Source organism: Podarcis pityusensis (assembly GCF_964106645.2).
Source record: "Podarcis pityusensis genome assembly, chromosome: 17".
Taxonomy (NCBI): domain Eukaryota; kingdom Metazoa; phylum Chordata; class Lepidosauria; order Squamata; family Lacertidae; genus Podarcis; species Podarcis pityusensis.
In genome coordinates this window covers 30,854,457-30,877,900 of record NC_138042.1, presented here as the reverse complement: position 1 = coordinate 30,877,900, position 23,444 = coordinate 30,854,457, and the positions used below count along the sequence as shown (strand labels likewise).

The following is a 23,444-nucleotide window of genomic DNA, read 5'->3' as shown; positions in this document are numbered from 1 at the left end:
TTTTAGTACATCTAGTACACCTTTTTTAAGCAAGCATTTTAAGTAAATTTTTTGATTTATATTGTTAGTTTTAACTGATTTTATCTTATCGCTTGTAATCTTACTGTACACTGCTTAGATACCAAGGTGTTAAGCTGTACATTAACTGTTGAAATGAATAAAGATAAGTAAGATGGTAAAACCAACTGCAAAAAAATCACCTCTTCCTCCTTGGTTATCTACTTCATATTTTTAAGTAGTAGAAGAACTTTTTATTATGACCTTAGGTAAAAACATAACATTAAAAAATATATCTTTAATAGTCTATGTAAATGGTCAGCCTTCACCTGTTTGCATCTGCATTGGGTCCTGGAGAGTCTTCTAATCTTGGCACCCCAGAAGTCACTAGAAGAGCCAAATAAGGGTCTAATTTCTCCACATTTATGACTGGGACTAAACCAACAATAAATGAGGCTAACAGAGCAGCAGCACTCCATTGCTATGGGCTGGAAAAGTCTCACTAGTGGATTGAGTCATCATTTTGTCAGTTCCCAATCTCTGCTCACCTAACTCTCCAAGAGAGGTCAGCACTCATTCACTCTTAAAGGATATTGGCTTGGTTTAGATAAGTAGGTTAATTAGAAAAGCCTTGGATCAGACCACACCAGTTGTAATTAACTGAACAACTAGATTTATTGGCCCAACACAAACTGCAATCAGTTAAATAAACTTAGAAAATAATTATTTCTAAACTGGCTGGCATAATAAGAAAGCACAATCGTATCTTAGGAGCTGAAGAAAACCCTAAAATAAAAGGCAATTGCTGAGTCAGGAATCAACACTCTCTACCTTCCAGCCAAAAGCAGCTAATTGTGCTCTCTCAAGTCCACACTGCTAACTCCAAACTGAAGGGTATAGCTCTACAATTTGTAAGTTTTTGCCTGTGAAACGCACATAGAGGCCTGATCAGAGTATTATACTGGGGTGAAACCGAAGGCAAGCCTGGTTGTGACATGCACTCAGAATGGAAGACAGTAATAAAGTCTGGGGTTTGGGTGTAATAGATTTAAAGACCCTCAGCTTTCTACAGTTAGTTTATATTATTAATTTGATTTATTTGTTGCATTAGTCGCCTAATTAAAAAAAAAAGGCTAAATGACTCAGAAACAATAAAAACAGTGTTAAAACACATAGCAACCAATACACTAACAAAACAACAACCTCAAGAACCACACCACCACCACCAGATTGAAAATGTCAACCGTAGGGTAACTTATCACAATCCACCAAATGCCTGGAAAGAGTGTATTAACGTGGAACTGAAAATACGTTAGTCAGTGCCAGATGGCTTACTAGGAAGAGCATTCCATAGCTTGGGGGGAGGGGGGCACAATTGAAAAAGCACTCTCCCATGTTACCACCATTTAGATGTCTCAAAAAAGGAGCACATGGAGAAGGGCCTCAGGTGATGAACACAGTGTGGATAGGTTCATGTTAGGAGAGGTGTTCTGTGCAGGATTTGGGCCCTGAGGCATACAAGGTCCTGTACATTAAAACCAGAATTCTGAATTTGGCTTAGAAATGTATAGGCAGCTAGAATACCACTGATGCTTCATTCTAGTTGGTAATTTGGCCAGAATGCAGCCTTCCATGTTCCAATACTCCATGACAGTGCCATTCTAGAAAGCACTTCCATAATAAATAAGAACGGCTTTGGGTACCTTGCTTCATATAGGACTGGAGACAAAAGCAGTGTTGCCAGTTCCACTATCTATTGCTTTATAATATGGGAGTGTGCATTACTTTTCCATCTCAGGAATGCCCTCGGCTCAAGTAAAATGAACCCCCCCACTCCAAACTCAGATATAAAGGGATTTAAAACTGAGTTTCAAAGTTTGATGTAATATATTAACAGAAATATCAAAAAGAGGTTATCATTAGACATACCTTTACCAGGTCATGTAAGTTGGCCTCTTCAGCAATTATCTGACATGACACATCTTTCTTCTAACATTTAAAGAAGACCCAGCAGTTGCTTATCATTAGTTGACTGATTTAGTTACAGGAAACTGCCTGAGCGGATTTGAGTACATAAGCCAGTGACAATTCAGTTAGATTTCCCAATGTCTAATGCATCTCTTAAGGAGTCAGCAAACAGTTTTTGTTGATGGCTGTGGTGATGCTCACAATTCAATCTTTCACCCACCTAGCTTCTATCAATTATCTATAGGTCCATCTTCCATGGCCACACACAGTATATTTTATTACTTTCCATATATCCATTTTTGACAACCATTCATTTTTTAGTCCACCCCACCCCCTCCAGCCATCTTCAGACTCCCTTAAGCTTTCCCTCATATTTGAATATTCAGGAGGCACAGTGGCTAATAATAATAATAATAATAATAATAATAATTTATTATTTGTACCCCGCCCATCTAGCTGGCTTTCCCCAGCCACTCCTAAATTAATCCTAAGTTCATCATATAAATAATACAATTATACTGAGAACCTGGCTCATTCAGACTAATAGTGAAGTAAACTTATTGCGATCTCACAAGTGGGCAGGTATGTAGAGTAGAGATTTGACAAAGCGCACTTGACTGCATAGTCATACCCTGGAGAGGAATTGTTCAAAATGCACTTATGTTCTGTCTTATGCTGATAGACACAAGGATGTTCTGGGCACCACAGTTCAAGAAGGACACTGACAAACTGGAACGTGTCCAGAGGAGGGCAACCAAAATGGTCAAAGGCCTGGAAACGATGCCTTATGAGGAACGGCTAAGGAAGCTGGGCATGTTTAGCCTGGAGAAGAGGAGGTTAAGGGGTGATATGATAGCCATGTTCAAATATATAAAAGGATGTCACATAGAGGAGGGAGAAAGGTTGTTTTCTGCTGCTCCAGAGAAGCGGACATGGAGCAATGGATCCAAACTACAAGAAAGAAGATTCCACCTAAACATTAGGAAGAACTTCCTGACAGTAAGAGCTGTTCGACAGTGGAATTTGCTGCCAAGGAGTGTGGTGGAGTCTCCTTCTTTGGAGGTCTTTAAGCAGAGGCTTGACAACCATATGTCAGGAGTGCTCTGATGGTGTTTCCTGCTTGGCAGGGGGTTGGACTCGATGGCCCTTGTGGTCTCTTCCAACTCTATAATTCTATGATTCTATGATTCTACTTGGTGATTAGTTGCTGGCACTCCTACAACCTCAACTTATGATTCCAGATATGCTCTTGTCATTTTACAATCCTTTCCCCTTTTTTCTAAACCCTCTAACTTCATAATCCCCCCTGAACTGTATTTATAATGGAAATATTATAACACATTTGGTGGTCAAGGAGTATTCACTGGTTTCAAGGAAATGCAAACCACATGCATATGATGAATCACTGGAGTTACCTTGGACTTATACCAGACAGAAGGAAAAACTGTGTTCTGTCCAGTCTAAGTCTGATAAACAGTTGGGTTCCTACTATGAACAAATTTACTTGTAATTTGCATTGAGCTTAAATACTTCTACATGAATAAAAGTGATAAATACTATTGGAACTGCGGCTTCTAAGACCACCATACACCTGTGATTTGCACTCTATGGTTTGCTGTATGAGCCTGGTATCAGCATGAAGCATGGAGACAAATTTGTCCAACACAGAGACTGAATGCAAAGTAGAAATCAGTACACATGGAGCTGATTTGGTTGCAAGCATTTGCCATAAAGTCTATATAAAGTATTGTCTACCTCCCGGGATTCTACTCTCTCCCCACAACCTGTATATTTAGATCAGATTTACTACTATCTGGAGTAAATTACATCAACTTTTGCGTATTATAAGAACCTCTTTACTAAGTTTTATTTGTGGCACAAGTAGAAAACACTGAATTATGTTTATAGGCTTAAGTGTATTTGTCAATTCAACAGGCTGCTTTTTCTTAGCAAATGATTTGGTATACCCTCTCCTTGAGGCTAAAAATTTGAAACCGTTACAGTGTAATCCTGTACGTATCTGCTCAGAATTCAAAGGGTCTTGTTGTGAGATATACACGTACAGAACTGCAGCATATATGCAATTCTGCACCTACAGAAATCTAGCATATACAGTTCCAGAACCAGTCATTGTGAATCTTAACTGCCTATACTGGGCACTCTGCTAAAGTTCAAAGATACCCAGCAAAACTATTGAGCTTATTTACAAACTTGGTTAGAATAACAGTTTGATGATATCATTTGGAGAGAAGGAGTCAACTGATTTGCAGTTCCAAGCCTCTCAGTTTTTCCGCCACCTGTACTTACAAGTGTTAATATGTCCCATTGAATGGAGACACAATTTTTTCCGGATTTAAGAACAAGCCAAGCTAAATCCATTTGTTCAAGAACATTTGAGGGCAAGAGAAGTATTAGCAACAAATAAAACACAGCAACAAACCCTGCTTCTACATTTGCTCACATTAAAGTCTGACATTTATTTCAGTGTACGTACTACTACCAATTCAGAAAAGTGCTTAGAAGTTGGTTTTTCTCCCCCTTTGGACTACTGTTGACCATGCATGCATATTTTCTGTAAGAAAGGAGCTGTTGCCTCACAAAGTCAGAGTTGTATCTTATGCCATCACACCTAATACAGTGGTACCTTGGGTTACAGACGCTTCAGGTTACAGACTCTGCTAACCCGGAAATAGTACCTTGGGTTAATAACTTTGCTTCAGGATGAGAACAGAAATCACGCACCAGCGGCATGGCGGCAGCGGGGAGGCCCCATTAGCTAAAGTGGTACCTCAGGTTAAGAACAGTTTCGGGTTAAGAACACACCTCCAGAACGAATTAAGTTCTTAACCCGAGGTACCACTGTATAACAATGTTGTGTAACCTAATGTTTAATTCAAGATTGCTATAGCAAACAGGAGTAAAATACTAAACACAGAACCGAAGTCTTTTATTGACCTGCTACAATGAACAGTTTTAGCCATGAATCAAATATATGTATGCATCCTTTCCACTAAAAATTGTATCAACTGCAGGTCTGCATACAAATCCATACGCTACCATCCTGCTTAGTCCTTAAGAGGTATTGCTGATACGCTGCCACAATTAGCATCATTTGATTACTATGTCTCCTCTCTCTTGCATACAAACAGGTAGATGCCTAAGAGAACATGAACATTTGCTTCAATATAGAAAGAGTCACAGAAAATATGTGGGTCTATAGTAATGGTGGACAAAATTGATATCCAGCTTGATTAGAGCATAAGGTCTTATCTTGAACCTCTTAGAGGGGATGGGTAGGTTTGAAACTTTTTCGAGTAAGTAGCTAGGTGGGTCATCCATTGTCTGGAAGAAGTCAACAAAAAAGAAAGGGGGGGAAACTAACACAATATGTGTTAAGGCCCACAAAGGACTTCTAGGGAATAAGAAAGTTAATGGGGTGTCTTCATGGTTTTACATTCTTCCTAAATTGTTAGTACTACAACAGAAGATGCACACAGACTATCTACTGCTTGCACTGTGCTGAATGAACAGGTGGAACAATGGAGAACTCCCCTTCCATAAGGTATCAAGCTACAGAAAGGAACTGCTGTAACCCAGAATCACTTCCAACGTGCCACCACTCCCTAACTGAGTAGCTTAGCAGGGGAGGAAAGAAGAAAACTTCAGTCTGGAAGTGGTGACTGCTGACGACTACACTAAATATCTCTGCTTTTGCAAATGGTCCTAGAAATATTACATCAAATATTTGGAATGTGCCCTATACTATCATATAATCTCATATATGAAGATGAAGGAAAAGTTAAGTGCAAGCTTTCTCAAACAGTGACATATGTACGGCATTATGTCATGTGTCACTGATTTCAATGAAACTCAAGCTCCACTGAACCTGAGATAGTGCCCCTTACCTAGTACCCGTTACGTAAAATGACCAAACAATTCCAAGGCCTACAAAAATGGTTTTATTAACCATCACCTTTGATTCATAAGTTAATTTTTTATAGACATTTTATGGATGGATTCACATGACTAGTTTCTCTGCTCAGTCAGCTGTAGAGAGAGCTGTGTGGAACTCAAGTCTTCTTCAACGCACATTTTACTACTTGGGAGTGTCTGCATGATAGTTAGGAAGCCACCAATAAATAACTGAATGCCTTTATTAATCCATATTCCAAAAGGATCTCAAAATGGAACAGAGTAAGAAAATCTATGTATAATCTGCAATTTTTAAAGTGACTTTTTCCCAATTGTCTAAAGAAAACTGTATTTTTAAGAAATGAGTTTAAAGAACTTAGGTGGACAAGTGGAGCATGCATACATGGAACAAGGTCCTCTTTTGCAATGAAACCTTCCCCTTTCTCCACTCCACACATGCTCCCTAAGCCTGTTGTGGGGTTTTCCCCAAAGCACAAAATAAAGGGGTCTCAGGAGTTTGAAAGGGTGAGGTGCGAGGGGCACTGAATCTAATGGACCTTGTTCCACGCATGCAACAACCCAGTTGAATCCCACCCCTTATATCTGTGTCACTGAAATAACTTGAAATACAACAAATAAAGGCACAAATAGTAGGGTCGCCGTATTTCAAAAAGGGAAAACCCGGACACAAAAGTTGTCGAGCTTTTTACAAGGGCCAAATACCGGCGGCTGTGTCTGGAATATTCCGGACATATGACAACCCTACAAATAGAAACACACAATGCTCAAGGTCTATTCAGGCATTCAAAAACATAGCTCATGAAGGGAGCTCAAGGAGATGAGTGTGCTGGCTCCACCCTTGTGCCAGTGCAAGCAAGAATCCTCCTGTATTTATGGCAGCTCCCCACATGGTGCAGAACTGTAGAAAATCCAGAGTTGAACATCACATGGGGAGCCTTACACAAACAGAAGTGGGCTTCCCATTTCATACGGTCATCTTCCAACTCATAGAGAGTGTTGTTAGTAGTAGAAGAAGAAGAAGAAGAAGAGGAGGAAGAGGAGGAGTTTGGACTTGATATCCCACCTTTCGCTCCCCTTAAGGAGTCTCAAAGCAGCTAACAGTCTCCTTTCCCCTCCTCCCCCATAACAAACATTCTGTGAGGTGAGTGAGGCTGAGACTTCAGAGAAGTGTGACTAGCCCAAGGTCACCCAGCAGCTGCATGTGGAGGAGCGGGGAAGCGAACCCGGTTCACCAGATTACGAGTCCACCGCTCTTAACCACTATACCGCACTGGCTCCCAGATAGGAGAGAGCAATGCTCCTAGCACACACATTCCGACAGCCTCTCTCACATGATATATTTCCAGAATGCCTGAAGAGATTTAAGAATTTGAGATGACAAATGAAATCTCTGCTTACCTGAATATCCTGGGATATATGTGTTTTCAGTAATTCCTGTAACTCTTGGCAGAATCAAAGGTGTGTCACCTCCCCACAACTATTACATTTCATCTTGGGGAGAGAACCAGGAATCTCATGGAAACAACTGGCAAGAGGAATACAGAAGCTGATGGCTACAATTTTAAGGAAATCCTCTAAGCACAGACGAACAGGACAAGCTAAAAGAAAAGAGAACTTGCATGCTAACTAGGAATGGCTGTGGCCCAAGAAAGGCCATGTGTGAAGCAAGTTCCCTTTTTTTCTGATAGAACATATCCCCTCCCATTTAGTAGTACTGTGAAGTCCTTGTAACATTTACATGAGTGGGAGGTGAGGATCTTGGGTCAAAAAAGGAAGAAAAATATTCTTATGCACGTGCAGAGTGTTTTGTGCATGCATAAATGGATTGTCTGGATTACAGCATCTATCAAACACATTATATGCCCAGATGGATACAACAGGTATACAACTTCAAATGCAATGTTTTCAAAGTATTCTTTCATACTAGGCCCCTGCAGCAGTCTGCTCTTTCACCTGCTATGTCAGATTTCCCCTCTTCAGTTTTATTGGAATATCAGGCAGTGCCGTTAGAGTGTCATATTTAATGATACTTAATCTTTCCCTCTCCCTCAAAAGGAAAGAAATATGTTTATAGTTAAAACAGGCATAGGCTTTTGGTGTTTTTTTTTAATACTAAGTTTAGCGTTTGAGTACACTTGACCATGCTAGTACATAAAACTGAGCAAATGATGCAACTTGGCACAAGTCATTAGCTTTCAGTTGCTTAGAAAAAGTATTTAATTCTTTTGTATTTTGAATGGGTGAGATCCTGTGAACTATGTACATATGAGATGCCCTACTCAGTTCTGGAAGACAGCAAAAGCACAGCTGTATTCAGGGATAACTAGATGAGTTTGTTAGTCTCTTTTGCTTACATGAACTTATAATGCTCCCTTATTTATATAAATGAAAATGTGTGTGTACCAACGCTAGCATCTGTGGTTAGGTACATCTGTAAAGCCTATGTACATTGTTTAGAAATATTGTAGCTGTAGATCAATCAAAATTACTGTAAAAAGAGAGACAAGTCTCCTTCCTACTTGAACACTCAACAAACCTTTCAAAACATTATCTGATAATGTTCTAGGACCACTTTATGGCTAAGGTTGCATGCACCAAACCATCTGAGCATACCATGTCATGTCCAAAGATGAATAACTACAAGCTGACATCCACCTGCCTTCAGAACTATCAATTTAAAATAGATCATCTTCTTGGGTAACATTAGCATTCAGATCAATTTGGAGTGATGTCCCAATACAAATTATCCTATTCTCAAACTATTGCACTGCCTTCTAGCTTCAACGTATCTAACTTGAACTGTTTATCTGTGGCTAACAAAGGTTTTATAAGCATTGTCAAGAATTTACAGCTTGTTTGTTGTTCTTTTGCAGAAACAGCAAGGGTTTAGAACTGCCTCATTTGTTTATTGCACGCTATTGACCTCAAACCAACACTAAAATCAGGACTTACTTCCAAATGATGGATTTAGAACGGAGGCTTAAATCTGAGTTATTAACTTTTTTCAGATTGATAAAATCGCTGAATTTTTCTATTGTCTGATTAATCTTAATTGCGTATCTTTTTTTAGTTTTAAAGGTTTTTACACTGTGATTTTCAACCTTCTGAAGATAAGTAGTTGCATTCCTTGTATAATGGTCCCTCCTTCCATATATACAATACTGTATCCTATCTAATAACCCACTCTATTTTCTTAATGGTTAATTCTCCATTGCCTTGCACTTCTTAAAAACACAGAGTATATATAAACTGCTGTTCTAAATAAGCTTGCTTATTTCAGAACTTTATTTCCATAGATTTAATTACTTAGCAGCAGTATCTGTTGCCGTCACCTGAAAATGATATCATGAAACCTAAGAAGAAGAATAAAAAATACTATCTGAAAATATTTTCAGCTTACAATTTAAAAGCTGCTTAAGGCAAAAGAGTGACATCTCTCCCGCCTCTGTTTAATATAAAGAAGTATTTAGTAACATACTGTTTCCTCAAAACAAACAAGATTATAGGTGTATATTAGGTTCAGGATCAAATCTACTTGTCCCCATGGATTTGCTTACCACCTAGTACAATGGCATATTGGCTTTTGCAATGCTGGCATTATTACATTAACACAGTTTGAGAAAACAACAGGGGAGGGCAGTATTTTACAACATTATCTTGCAAAGCTGTTCCTAAACAGAAAACTCCATTAAAAAGTGCTCCTTATCTAGAAGTGTTCCCCAAAGTCCTCTATAGTGACCATCTATTGGCATAATATTTACATATACTTACTGGCATTAATATAAACAGCTTGGTCCTACTGGGAGTCTGTCTCAAAACACCTCTAAATGCACTGGTCGACCAATTTAGGATTTACATTAAACAGAGCACAACGAAAGCCATCTATCTATATCTATCTATACCTATCTATATATCTCTATCTCTATCTCTATATCTATATCTATATATCCCCTTCATTATTTGACAAGAAACTGCCAGTTCAAAGTTGTTCAGTGATGAGTGCTGGAGACATGAACCTACCTGGCCATGCTACTAAAGGTTAACACCAATACATAAGCAAGAAGTAGGGTTGCACTGCTTAGACCAGAGTGGTCCAAGTTTTCATATCAAGTGGGCTGCAAGAGTACTTTGACACGGAACCCACCAGCTGCACACTGCCTTGTATCGCTGGGGGGAGGGGGGGGAGGCCAAAATTGGACTCCCCCCCAGCCCTTTCACCTCCTTCCCAAAGCAAGGCGCTAGACTTGAGGAAGGAGTGCAAGGCTCCTTGCAAGGGCCTAGAGCGCTTCTGCCTCCTTCCAAAGCTAGGAAAATGCTAACTAGGCTTTAAGGAGTCCACATGCCTCTTTCCCCAAGCCTAGTGCCTTGCTCACCTGGCTTTGAGAAGGCAGCACAAGGGCTGGGAGGGGGTTGACAAATGTTGCCAAGGGCTGCCTAAAAAAAAAAAAAAGGCCACATATTGGACCACCCTACCTCAGACCCTCCTCTGGGTGTTTCTGTGTCCAAGTGACTGAAGTGAGTAGTAAAGGTAAAGTAGTAAAGGTAAAGGTAAATGGTTGCCCCCAACCATTAGGTCCAGTCGTGACCGACTTTGGGGTTGCAGCGCTCATCTCGCTTTATTGGCCGAGGGAGCCGGTGTACAGCTTCCGGGTCGTGTGGCCAGCATGACTAAGCCGCTTCTGGCGAACCAGAGCAGCGCACGGAAACGCCTTCCCGCCGTAGCGGTACCTTCCTGCCGGAGCGGTACCTATTTATCTACTTGCACTTTGACATGCTTTTGAACTGCTAGGTTTACAGGAGCAGGGACCAAGCAATGGGAGCTCACCCCGTCGCGGGGATTCGAACCGCCGACCTTCTGATCAGCAAGTCCTTGGCTCTGTGGTTTAACTTACAGTGCCACCTGCGTCCCTTGAAGTGAGTAGTAGCTTTCTCCTAAACAAGCTTCTATACAATCTGGAACCTAAGCAATTGGGATTCCAGATCACATGGCAGTCTGTAGACACCAAAGTATCTCATTCCAGATGTTCAGCCTATTACACATACACCAGTGGCAGGGGCTACTCAGTACAACCTGACTCTCTGTTTGTGCGTTGGTGTTAACCATAAGTTGAATGCCTAAAAAGGGGCTTGGATTTGTGAGCAGATCTATGAATTTCTAAATTAAAAGGCAGCTCCTTTTGCAGCTTTACTTTTTATCATTAGGTTTCCCCAGCCTTGTAAGTTATAAAGCTTTGGACCACAACAATTAAACAGTTTTTCAGTGATACGGTTCCTATCAAACTTCCAGTACGTTGGAGATTGACATCGTGTGACTTCTAAACTCCATTGTCTGCCGACAGAAACCCTGCTTACCTACCCTGAGCAGAGTTTGCCTTATTTTTGAGTAAATGTTCACAGGACTGGGCTGTCACACAATAAGATTTTAAGTCACACTGTGGCATAGCTCCTAAGAAGCTCGTGGATGGAAAGTTCCCATCTCTTCCTGCCACCCAGCACGTTCCTCTTCCTGCATTGCTCTGGGAGCCCCCCCCCCTTACAAAGGGACTTTTTAGGGGACTGGAGGGTGAAGGAGGGGTCAGATGAACTTCCTTAAGTTAACATATTTTGGAATCCACATCTGTGAACCTGACAAAATTAAGAATAAACCCAATGAAAGGGCAAGTGCTGTTTTTGGCCTCAGGAAATACAATACACAAAATATAAAAATGGTATTTCACATTTATATGCCACATTTCAAACGTTCAAAGTGCTTAACTTAAATCATTTCAGTCCTGCATGATAGGTCCGTATTATCTCCATACTGTAAATGAAGGGCTGAGGCTGAGAGAATATTGTGTCTCCAAGGCTACCAGGAGTTTGAGGTGAGATTTCAAACAAGGACTTCCCCGCTCACATGCTTAACTACCCCATCAGCTCTCTCTATCAGACTAATGCTACAATCCTGGGAGGGGTCTCACTGAACTCAAGGGAGCATGCTGCAAAATTATGTTGGAGTTATGACTTTTCAAGGTTTAAAGTCACACAGAAGTCAATCCAATTGAGGATCACTTTACTGATTTTGTATCTCACTGGAAATGATGAAATACACTTTGGCTGCAATCCTAAACACACTTGTCTGAAGTAAAAGCATTGAAATTAATGGGACTAACTTTCAAGTAAATGTTTCAGCCGGTTTCCTCCCCAGCGTTATTGTCTACTATGGTGTCAGTTGACTTGTGAGATCCTATAGTCTCACAAAACCATGTATTTTCTTGAATAAAAGACTGCTGAATCTCACCAGTGTTTTCAGTAGCACATTACAGGTGTTGTGCAGCTAGAACTATTTCTGGAAGAGTCCCAACAGTGTAGCATTTGCAGTGCTCTAGCCCAGTTTTTAATGCAAAATTTATATGCCACTAGCAAAGTATTAATGGATATAATGGGTATAAGAGAGGCAGTGTTGGTGGTTTTTAATTCATCAGTTCTTAAGAATGATCAGTCTCCTCTTGTTCCACATTTATCCAGTTATTAGAGTCCAAACTTTAACCAAAAGCATGCATCGATATGGCAATGTCCACTTTGTGCCCTCAGCAGCTGGAGTAACACACCACATGCACACAATCCACACCTTTCTGTAACTCTGTGCTAATTAAATTGGAGCTGCTACCTGTGGCTCTGCATGCGTAATCAGATACTCTTCCTACTTCATCCAGAGAAATATATAAAAACTGGAGAAAAGTCAAGAGTGGCATAGTAGAAGCTGTTGACTATGGAAGGCCTGAGTCAAAATCCTTAAAGATGGGATCATGCTAGGTCATACTCAGAGTAGACCAGCTGAAATCAATGGACCTAAAAGAGTCATGACCTAATCAAACGAAGTAACTGGACTTGTTAGTCCATTAATTTCAAAGGGTCTCCTCCGAGTATGATTTAGGCAGATCCCACATTGAGTTATGCCACACAGGTAAGCCTGTCCAAGTCACCATCTTCCTCATGGGGCTAAAGGAACAAAATGAGATAATCTCAAACACGCTGCCCTGAGCTCATAAAGGGAAAGGGCAGGTAGCAAATGTGATCAGTTCATACTTTTATCACTTTGTGAATGCAGAAGGGAGGCTAGAGCACATTATGGGATGATGGCAATGCATCCAGGTGAGGTAACTGTACCAGGTGTTATGCACCAGATACCTGAAAGATGCTGAAGGGTAAGAATACGTTCCCTGGCTCCTTGTCCCTGTGTGGCGCAATCCTTAGGATGCGTAATCAAAAGTTCTGCTGGGTGCAACGTGGCTTGCTCCCTAGCGAGTTACTTTAGGGCTGGTGGCTTAAAAGGTACGCAGGAAGGCTAGGCTGTGGGGGTGGGGAGAAGAGAACCGGACTTGTTCAGACATGATCCCTCAATCCAAGAGGAAAAGGAGTCGTATCAAAGGGTAAATACACATCGCCCCTTATCACAGCCGACCCCTTCCTATGGGATCCGTGCGGCAGCTCCCTAGAGCTACTCGCCTGCGTTTGTCCTGCCAAGTAGCGAGGATAACCTCGCGCGCCTGGTTTCCTTCGCCACCTGGTCGGGCACCTGACTTAGGCGCGCAGCTGCAGGCGGACTATGACTTGAGGAACCGATTATCTCCACAGACCCAGCAATGTTGGTAGAAAGGGATAGGCCGAAGGAGAGTGTGGGACGCTCACGGGAGGGGGGAGCACTGGGTTCCCCCAAAAGTTGGGAGCAGAAGCTCTCTCGCCTCCTACCCCCCAGAGGGGCTTGTGGAGTAGGAAAGAGAAAAGTTTTTTGGGGGGACCGGGGGGAGAGATAGAAAGTTAACGTGTGGTTCAGCCCTCAGAGCACCCCCCCCCCGGGACGGAGCAGCTACCCCTCGCCGCCACCTGTGTGCTCAATCCCAGCCTCCTTTCACCTCTCCTTCTCTCGCCTCCATGGAAGACGTACCTGGCCCGCTTTCCTCGCGCGCGGCGCCTCTCCGGCCGGCGCCCCCTCTGCCCTTGCCTCTCCGCTTCTTCGCGGGACCCTCGAGCGGCGGCGAGGCGGAGGCGGCCCCGCGCTCCTTCCCCGCCGCCCGGCGGCGCGACTCGCTCATGTCCAGCGCTGCTGCTGCTGCCGCCGCCGCTGCGCCTTCGCAACCTTCGCTGGTCTCTGGCGACGGCGCGCGAACGGAGCGAGCGATCCTCCAGCCGAGAGCGGCGGGGCAAAGGGAGAAGAAGTTTCCTCTCTCGGCTCTTCTCCGCTTTCACTTCGGGGGTGGCTGAGCCCTCCGCTCCTCTTTGCGCACCCGCAGCTGCCTCGGCGGCTCTCACTCTGCTGCCCTGGCTCCCATCCCTCCGACTGCTGCGAGAGAGGAAACTCGGCGCAGGGAGTTCTTGCTTGGTTTCAAACTCTGCCCCCCCTCCGCGTTTTGGGTTTTTCTTTTTTCTTTTTGGAGGGGGAGCGAGGGAGGGAAGAGGAGGAAGGAAAAGTTGCGTGGGGGGGATTCCTTTCTGCCCGCCCCAGGCACCCACACGCACGCAAGCAGGCAGGCAAGCACCGCTTGCCGGGGACAGGAGGAGCCTCGTCCAGCCCCTGGGGGCAAGGAGGGTGTGGGAATGTGGGCGGGCGGGCGGGGAGGGGCGGCAGCGGCGGGCCGCTCTTCCCGAGGCAGGCAGAGCCCGGCAGAGGTCGCCTTAGCTGCGCCTGGAAAGCGACGCTGGGCTGGGCTTGATGTGAAACGCGCTCCGGCTGATGCCGAGGGAAACACCTTGTGGTTTCAGTTGCAGCTGGATAAGGCAGTTCTTAAAGCAGTGATGGGGGGGGGGCGCTGCTTCTTAGCCAGGGTCTCTTCTTCTCTTCCTACCCCCCCCCCAACACTCTGGAGTAAGTAAACAAAAAAGTAGTACAACCTAACAGGACACGGGCCTAGTTCTCTCTCCCCCCCATACTAGACCCGTGTATTGGCTGTCACGTCGGAATGCAGGGGTCTCACATGACTGAATGCTTCTCCATCTGAAATAAAATATTGTCATTGGGTATTGCTAGAGAAATTGAATCAAAAGCAGCCTTCAAATCAATGAAGGCTGCATATAAGACCCCACGGGTTTTCTTGGCGTATTTGTCAATAAGATGTGCTAAGACAAAACAGTTATCTATGGTAGATCTGCCTTGCCTAAATCCAGCTTGCTCCTCTGCCGAGATGGCCTCAGCGTCCATCCAACTAGTTAATTTGATATAGAGGTGTTTTGCATATAATTTGCTAGGTATAGGTAAAAGACTAATAGGTCTGTAACTCACTGGGTCCAATGTGGGGCCCTTTTTATAAATTGGGATGATTATCTCCTCGGCTCACCGTTCGGGAAATAGGCCTGTTGAATCAATGTGGGAGAATATTGTCACCAGCAGGGGGGCCCACCACCCAATGTTGGTCTTCAGAGGTTCTGCAGGAATATAATCTATGCCAGGGGCCTTGTTGTTCTTTAGCTGGTATTACTAGAGAGATGGGTGTGAGGATGGCCACTGTCACCTGGCTTTCTATACCCTTCGTCCCCTCCCAATAAAATATTTGATGGGGCTGCCCCTCCCCGCAAGTAGATAGGCACTGCCATTCAAATGGTGTGCACGTACCACATTGTGTGATCGATTATGTGGGGTGGGACTTAATTGCCCTCCCTCCCAATAGTTTATTTAAGTTGGCACCCATGCCCGGCACACATGTTTCCCCAGGGGTAAGTGGGAAAGTGTTGGTATAATAGCAGAGCTGGAAAGGGTCTGAACACTCTCTGCTTGCACAGTAGGGCTGTCCAGTTCTCTTCTCTGCCCTTGACCAAAATTTAAAGACAGAGAAGGGTTGTTTCATCTAGTCTGGTCTTTTAGGGGAAATCTTAGAGGCCTAACTGGATCAGGCCAGAAGACCTGCACCTACTATTGCCTTTTGGCCAAGGCAGCAATTCACATGATTTTATTTAGAACAAGCCTCAATCATTGAACAGAATCAGAGTAACAATATTACACTTCCCAGTGTAAACTGGAGATTTTTGTGAGCTGTGAATAAGATAATGCTTTTGTTTCAAAGTTCACTTTCTTAACCACAAGCTCCCTTGGTGGACTACCATATAGTGCAAGGTTCCCTATGTGAGGATAGCAATACTGAGCAACAGGGTTATTGTAGGGCACATTGTAGTATTTAGAAAAACTTATTCATATGCTTGTGTTGCTCTAAACACAGCATCATCTTCTCTCATCCCAGCATGGAAATTTCCATGCATTTAGTAGAATTTAGTAGAATTTCCTTTCCCCACCCGAACACACACTCTCTTGCATAAAATTGTGCCAATTTTGTGGGTGTTACAGGGGAGCAAGGGAGCTTTAGAACCTGTGGGTCAACCGTCATGCTTAATAAAGTCTCCAGAAGGCACCGTTTTGTGACATCATGGATCCCAGCTGAGGTTTCTTTGGGCATACTGGGGTGGGGGCAGAAAAGTTTTGTCCCCCCCCCCGTGGATTTCATCCTGAACCAAAATAGGGATACTTATGGTACTTCCTGTCTCTAGAATTTCAGCTTTGAAGTGCAATCCTATTAATGATGCATGTGGGTGAACACCTTTATTGATGACAGAATTGCTCCAACAAGTATAACTGTTTCATACGTTTTGATATTCTCACAGTAACCTACCTACGCAACACTGCAAGGTGTTTAATAAGTCCTTTCTGCAGCTCCTGTTCCATTCTGAATTCCTAACCACCGAAAGCTAGCTTTACTCGGTATTTCTCCCCCCTCCTTCAACACATCAATTTCAGCACACATTACTGGGGATTGAGGAGGAGGGAACTGTCCCCTGCAGCAAGGTTATCTCTGTCGTTTTCTATTGTATTAGGGTGGTATATCACTTGCTGTGTCTAACACAGGCTTCCTCAACCTTGGCCCTCCAGATGTTTTGAGACTACAGTTCCCATCATCCCTGACCACTGGTCCTGCTAGCTAGGGATTATGGGAGTTGTAGGCCAAAAACATCTGGAGGGCTGAGGCTGAGGAAGCCTGGTCTAACATGAATAAAGCACAGGAGAAAAAAGTATTCTTTTTGGGAAAATACCAAGATTCTGAGCCTCATTCACAGAACCATCCTATTGATTAAAGTTATTTATAAAACTGTCCTATACAGAGCTGTTTCATGGATCAATTTATCCCAGTACAGTGGAACCTCGGGTTAAGAACTTAATTCGTTCTGGAGGTGTGTTCTTAACCTGAAACTGTTCTTAACCTGAAGCACCACTTTAGCTAATGGGGCCTCCCGCTGCGATTTCTGTTCTCATCCTGAAGCAAAGTTCTTAACCCGAGGTACTATTTCTGGGTTAGCGGAGTCTGTAACCTGAAGCATCTATAACCTGAAGCGTCTGTAACCCGAGGTACCACTGTAATTTAATTTAATGTATTTATTAAATTTGCACAGCTGCCCATTATTACTATTCTCTAGCTGGCTTTAAAAAGCCCACAACCATACTATTTACAACTACAAAATAAAACACTTAAGAACAACTACAATCAATAAAAAATATTAACACAAAACTTAGGTGAGATAGAATAAAAGCAGTAGTACCAACTACTACCTAAGGCTATGCTGCATGCAAACTAGATGTGAGTCAGGATATTTCTGATCAGGAAATTAGGATTTGTTTGTTATAAAAGCTGATCACCTGGTTGTGTTCTGGTGTGTGTGAACAGGCTTGAGGCTGTAGTGCTGGGGGTGGGTTAATATTTTCTTCCCATGCTGTTTTCCTGATTAGCCCCCATCGCCTGAAGCCCCACAGGCTAGCAGAAATTATATAGGATCTACACAGGTAGATCCTGATCATGCATCCCACAAATTGGGTTAGATCCAAAGCTCTGTATAAGAAAGACATTTGTTTAGTTCACATGTAAATATTTGCAGGGCCGCACTCCAAGGTCTCAAAAAAGCAAGTTCTCCCATGTTAGAATGAGCTGTTTCTGTTAGGTGCAACAGATTTTAATCTTGCTACGCATCCTATGAACCAGGCCATATGTTGGTAGTTGAAAGAGATTCTGTAACCCACTCCTTTGCATTGTGTTAGTGTATTGAAGTACAGCTTTTGTGAACATTAGCAATTATAGAAGAATCATGTGGAAAGCAAGCAATACCATTCTTAGATGGACATGCAAAATACCTATTCACCTGGTGCCACAATCACAGGTTTACAAGTATTTCAGTTTTTGCCTAGAGTTTATTTACTTATTTACTCAATTTATTAGCCACCATGCATTCATTAAGATCCCAGGGCAGCAGTCAGAAAATTAATACAATAAGTGCAATAACCACATAACCAGTAATAAAAATTAAAATGGAAGTTCATAAAACAAATGCAACAATGCACAAGACTCATGAGTAAAGTCAAGGATTTGAGCAGAGATCTGTCTCAAGGCTTCATTGAAAACTATCTAATGAGGAAGCCAATCACACCTCCTGGGGGATAGCATTTCATAACCTGGGTGCCACCATCAAGAAGGCCCTGCAATACATTATAAACACACAAACGCATGCACACTACTCTTCATTCATCAACAGGACCACTAGCAGGACTCTCTCAGCATATCATCAGGCTTGATGTGGCAAGGAGAGTCACTTCTTCAAGTATTTGGGCCCCAAGTCATTTGATTTGGGTCCGGGAGCATATTGGCAGCCAGTAGCTGAAAAGACTACAACTATGGCAGTTTACACACTTTTAGCAGTGATCTGACATCACTGTTGTCTCTTTTCAAGTTTTGTTTCATCTCCTAGTTAGGTAAATAAATAGTGAAAAGAAATCCGCATCACCCTTTAGAAAGGGAAGGTAGCGGACTGGCTTCTAAGAGAATAAAATCTTGATAGCAATACAAGTTCTTTGACACCTTAATCTGATTAACTTCAAGTGATTTCAGAAAAGAAGTGACCAGTATTGCATGCGTATTGTATGTTCCTTGTTGTCATAAGAACAGTAATGATGTCAGCATCTTCAGATTTCTAAGATAATTCCTGAACGAGGAGTGATGCATGCTTTAACATGGAAATTCATTTGCATTTCCAAAGAAGTGTTGTTTTTTTAATCAAGATGTGTAAGAAGCTAGAGTGACTTTATCTTTTAGTACTTGGACTCGTGTTTCTCATACTTTTCACACACAAGGCACGTAGTGTGTGTGTGTGTGTGTGTCTGTCTGTCTGTCTGTCTTAAGATTAACAGATGAACTGGATTCTAGCTCATGGAAGTTTATGCCATACAAATTTGTTGAACGGTAAGGTGACACAGGACTCAGCTGCTTTTGTTGTAGCAGCCTAACCCAGTTACCTATCTAGAAAGAAATATACTGCATTTTTCCGTGTATAAGACGCCCCCATGTATAATACGATTCCTATTTTTTAAAAACCCAAAATTAAAAACCCAAAATCATAGAAGGATCTGGTAACTTCTATTTCAGTGTATCTGAAGAAGTGTGCATGCACACGAAAGCTTATACCAAGAACTAACTTAGTTGGTCTTTAAGGTGCTACAGGAAGGAATTTTTTTATTTCGACTATGGCAGACCAACACGGCTACCCATCTGTAACCAAAATTAAGAGATTAAGTTGTTTAGCTTTTTGAGGGTGGGGTGGGGTGGAGGAGATCACTTCCACCAATCGCTCACCCGCCTGCCCACCACTGCCGATCGCTTGCCACAGCCACTGCAGATAGCACACCTTGCCGCAGCCGCCAATTGTCTGCCTGCTTGCTGCCACCAACAGCTCACCCGCCTACTTGCTGCAGACGCCAATCGCCTGCCCAACTGCTACGGTCACACCCAATCACCAGCAGGCCTTGCCGCAGCCACCAATCACCTGCCCAATCACCGCTGCCAATCTCCTGCTTGCTGCCGCCATTAACTGCACGTCCCCCCTCTGCATTCACTATCCATGCATAAGATGACACCCAATTTTTGCCTTTTTTTTTAGCAAAAAGCACCGTCTTATACACGGAAAAATACGGTATATGTATACTCTTTTGACTAGCCCACAAAGCAATAGCCAGACATCCGCTTTGCCAGAGACATAGATTAGTTATGCATCACTGTATCCTGCTCTCTCTTCTACCCAGTTATTTAGAATTCAAAGATAAGACTGTGCTTTCTGGGTAATGATGATGCTTCTGGGATTTCCGTGTACCTGTCAGTCATTGCATCAGGGTATCCTGGTTCATCCTTACTGTCTCACACAGGATGATGTCAGACCTCTATTTTGGCAGAGAGAAGGGAGTATCAGTGCTCATTTAATCTGTTGTTCTCCACATTCAGAGTGTACCAAATGGTGTATACACCAGCATAGTTTATTTTTTCAAGGCATGCCCCTTTCATAGTCGTAGGACATCAGAGTGTCCTGACTCACAGTCTGATAATCACTCATTTCGGTAATGTGACCTATAACATTTGGGTAATGTAAACAAGTTGTCCGAACTTGCTATTAGCAGAAATGCAGTCTAAAATAAGTTAGCAGAGCAGCTTTTATTTTGAACCTATAATAATGGTATTCCATTTCTGATCCTAATTATAATACATGATTTCTTAAATATAATAATGTTCTAACTCCTGAACATTTTTGAAGATAATGTGCCTTGAGACTGACCCAGAAACTCCAGCAGGTGCAGAATGCCGCGGCGAGACTCCTTACAGGGTCCTCGCTGCGAGATCACATTCACCCAGTGCTATACCAGCTGCACTGGCTTCCGGTGGAGTATAGGATCAGGTTTAAGGTGCTGGTTTTAACCTTCAAAGCCCTATACGGCCTAGGACCCTCGTACCTACAGGTCGCCTCTCCTGGTATGTCCCACAGAGGAACTTACGGTCTTCAAACAAAAACATCTTGAAGGTTCCAGGCCACAGAGAGGTTAGGCTGGCCTCAACCAGAGCCAGGGCTTTTTTGGCTGTGGCTCCGATCTGGTGGAACGCTCTGTCACAAGAGACTAGGGCCGTGCGGGATTTGACATCTTTTCGCAGGGCCTGCAAGACAGAGCTGTTCCACCAGGCCTTTGGCCAGGGCACAGCCTGACTCCCTCCTTTGGCAATCCTCACAGAACTTCTAGCCCAATGGTTGCCATTAATTTGATTGGAATTAATTTTATAATGAAATGATTTTAGAATGTTTTATCGTTTTACTGTTGTTAGCTGCTCTGAGCCTGGCTTCACCTGGGGAGGGAAGGATATAAATAAAATTTATTATTATTATTATTATTATTATTATTATTATTATTATTTTGGATGCTAAGAGGCAACATGATATAGGTAAAGGACCCCTGGATGGTTAAGTCCAGTCAAAGGAGACTAAGGGGTTGTGGCACTCATCTTGCTTTCAGGCCAAGGGAGATAGCATTTGTCCACTGACAGCTTTCTGGGTCATGTGGCCAGCATGACTAAAACGCTTCTGGCTCAATGGGACACTGTGATGGAAACCAGAGTGCACGGAAACACTGTTTATCTTCCTGCCGCAGCTGTACCTTTTTATCTACTTGCACTGGAGTACTTTTGAACTGCTAGGTTGGCAGAAGCTGGGACAGAGCAACAGGAGCTCACCCCATCGCAGGGATTCGAACTGCCGACCTTCCGATAGGCAAGCCCAAGAGGCTCAGTGCTTTAGACATTTGAGATCATTCTGAGCTACCTTCCGGATAAGATCCTGGTTTGTAGTGCAACAGAAGTTTCCTGATTTTGACGTAACAGAAAAGTCGTGCTGTAGACTGAATTGGGGCAGAAAAGGTGGTCATTTTTCTACAATCTGGCAACTGCAGGCTACCATTTGCTTTTAAAACACTAACAAAATATTCAACCTAGTTGCAAGTTTGATAAGGTGGTCTCATGGAAAAGAAAAAAAATAATAATCAGAGTTACATTAGATGCCACTGCATTTTCAAGTAAAGAAGGTTAAAACCCTCAAATTAGCTTAGCTGACATTTTACCTTTATATTAATTAACAGTTGTTGAACAACAAAGAAACTTTACTACCTTTAATGAGCAGTACTGTATCTCACTATGGTAACCAATAGTGGAATTATTATTATTTACAGCATGATGAGAAAAAAGAAAGCAGTCGCAAAAATTGAATCCATCAAATTGGAAGCTATCCTGTGAATTCAATTCATATGTTAATATCTCATGCAACAAGGGACAGGGGATATGACTGCGGAATGCTTTAAAAGAGAAACAAATTATGACATAAGACTCGGTTCTGCAATCTTCAATGCTTTCATGTTGTGTTTGAATTCCTGGTGCATAATACTGTGGCATCATTTCCTGAGCTATCAAAATGCAGAATCATCTAAAGAACAGAAAACAAATTGGAGCTTAAGTAATATTTGCAGAGTGGGGGCACTGGGAAAGGGGATTTATATTATGAGATGTAATATCTCTCTATTTCCTTAAGAGGTCAGTGCTCAGTAAGCAGCAAATAGTTTGGCTGAATGTGTGCCTTTATAAATATAATTCTAAAACAGATGTGAGGATTTTCATAGTTATTTTTTTCCACAAGTTTGATTTTTTCCCTCTACACAGCAGGGTTAAAAGAGATTGTTTCTTTTCAAAACAATCAGAAATGCTCGGGTTCACTGCTGTTTAAAATGATGAAAATGACCATCATTAGCAAGACACAGAAGTGTATGTTTCAAGGATCATTTGAGTGTTAAGATTTCCTTCGTGAACTACCCTGACAAAGACACATTGCATTGCCCAAAATGATTGCCATCACAGAGCCAACCAACAATCGAAGGGCTGGTTTTGTCACCTACTTTCACCCCAACAGGTGAATGGAAATCATTCATTCATATGGGATATTGTACAGTAAAAGTGTGCAGTTGGCAGTACCATTGGGGAAAAGGCTAAACCTGTTCACTGCCTCTGCTGTCTTCAGCTACTGAGATACATTCTGCGTTCTGTTTGTTGGTAATGCTAGAATGAGAGAATGTTAGGTACTGACTTTTATATATATTTAGATAATAATTTATGAATTAAATCACATTACCAGCCAGTTCAAATAAAGTGAAATATATCTTTGGTCATTCAAAAAATGTGCTTGATCATGGAAAGGGGTGATTGCATTTATCAAATACATTTATAACTGGTTGTTGTATTATTAAGATAAGGCACATGCAATTGTGTGGTCCAATGTACTTCTGTCTCTTTAAAACTGCAAAGCCCCATTGAATTCAATGGGATATACTTCCAACTGAACATACAGAGATCTGACCCTCTCCAGAACTTTGATGAAAGACTTCTTCAGTTAATGGGGTGGTATCTAATGTCCCAAGACTTGCAGTAGCAGAATGGAACTTTCCCCTCCTCTCCTTTCCCCTGCAGCCCCACCCCCTGGGCACCCTTGAAATAAGCTCCAGGGAGTTGGGGGGTCATCCCGAGAAAATGGGGGAACAAGAGGAAATAGAAACGTTGCACCAGTGGAACTTCACTGACACTGCTTTAGATATTGCCAAAATTTTTAGCAATGGACAATTAGCAATTTGTAAATGCTGAATTTGTAAATCTTAAAAAGCAGAGACATCACCTTGCCAACAAAGGTCCGTA

At 42.5% G+C, this 23,444-nt stretch overlaps 1 protein-coding gene across 16 annotated transcripts in view; it reads right to left on the bottom strand.

Moving 5' to 3' along the window:
* Positions 1-23,444, bottom strand: part of NRG1 (neuregulin 1) — a 500,813-nt gene that overhangs the window by 167,498 nt on the left and 309,871 nt on the right. Inside the window, exon 1 of one of the 16 annotated variants that reach the window (XM_080986789.1) lies at positions 13,823-14,384. The exons of 14 other annotated variants lie outside the window; for them this stretch is intronic. In XM_080986789.1, coding sequence (XP_080842915.1) covers positions 13,823-13,970 — 148 coding nt within the window. In that variant the 5' untranslated portion in view covers positions 13,971-14,384. Of the gene's footprint in view, positions 1-13,822; positions 14,385-23,444 lie in introns of those variants that run through there. One more of the 16 variants, XM_080986809.1, reaches the window with a different exon arrangement.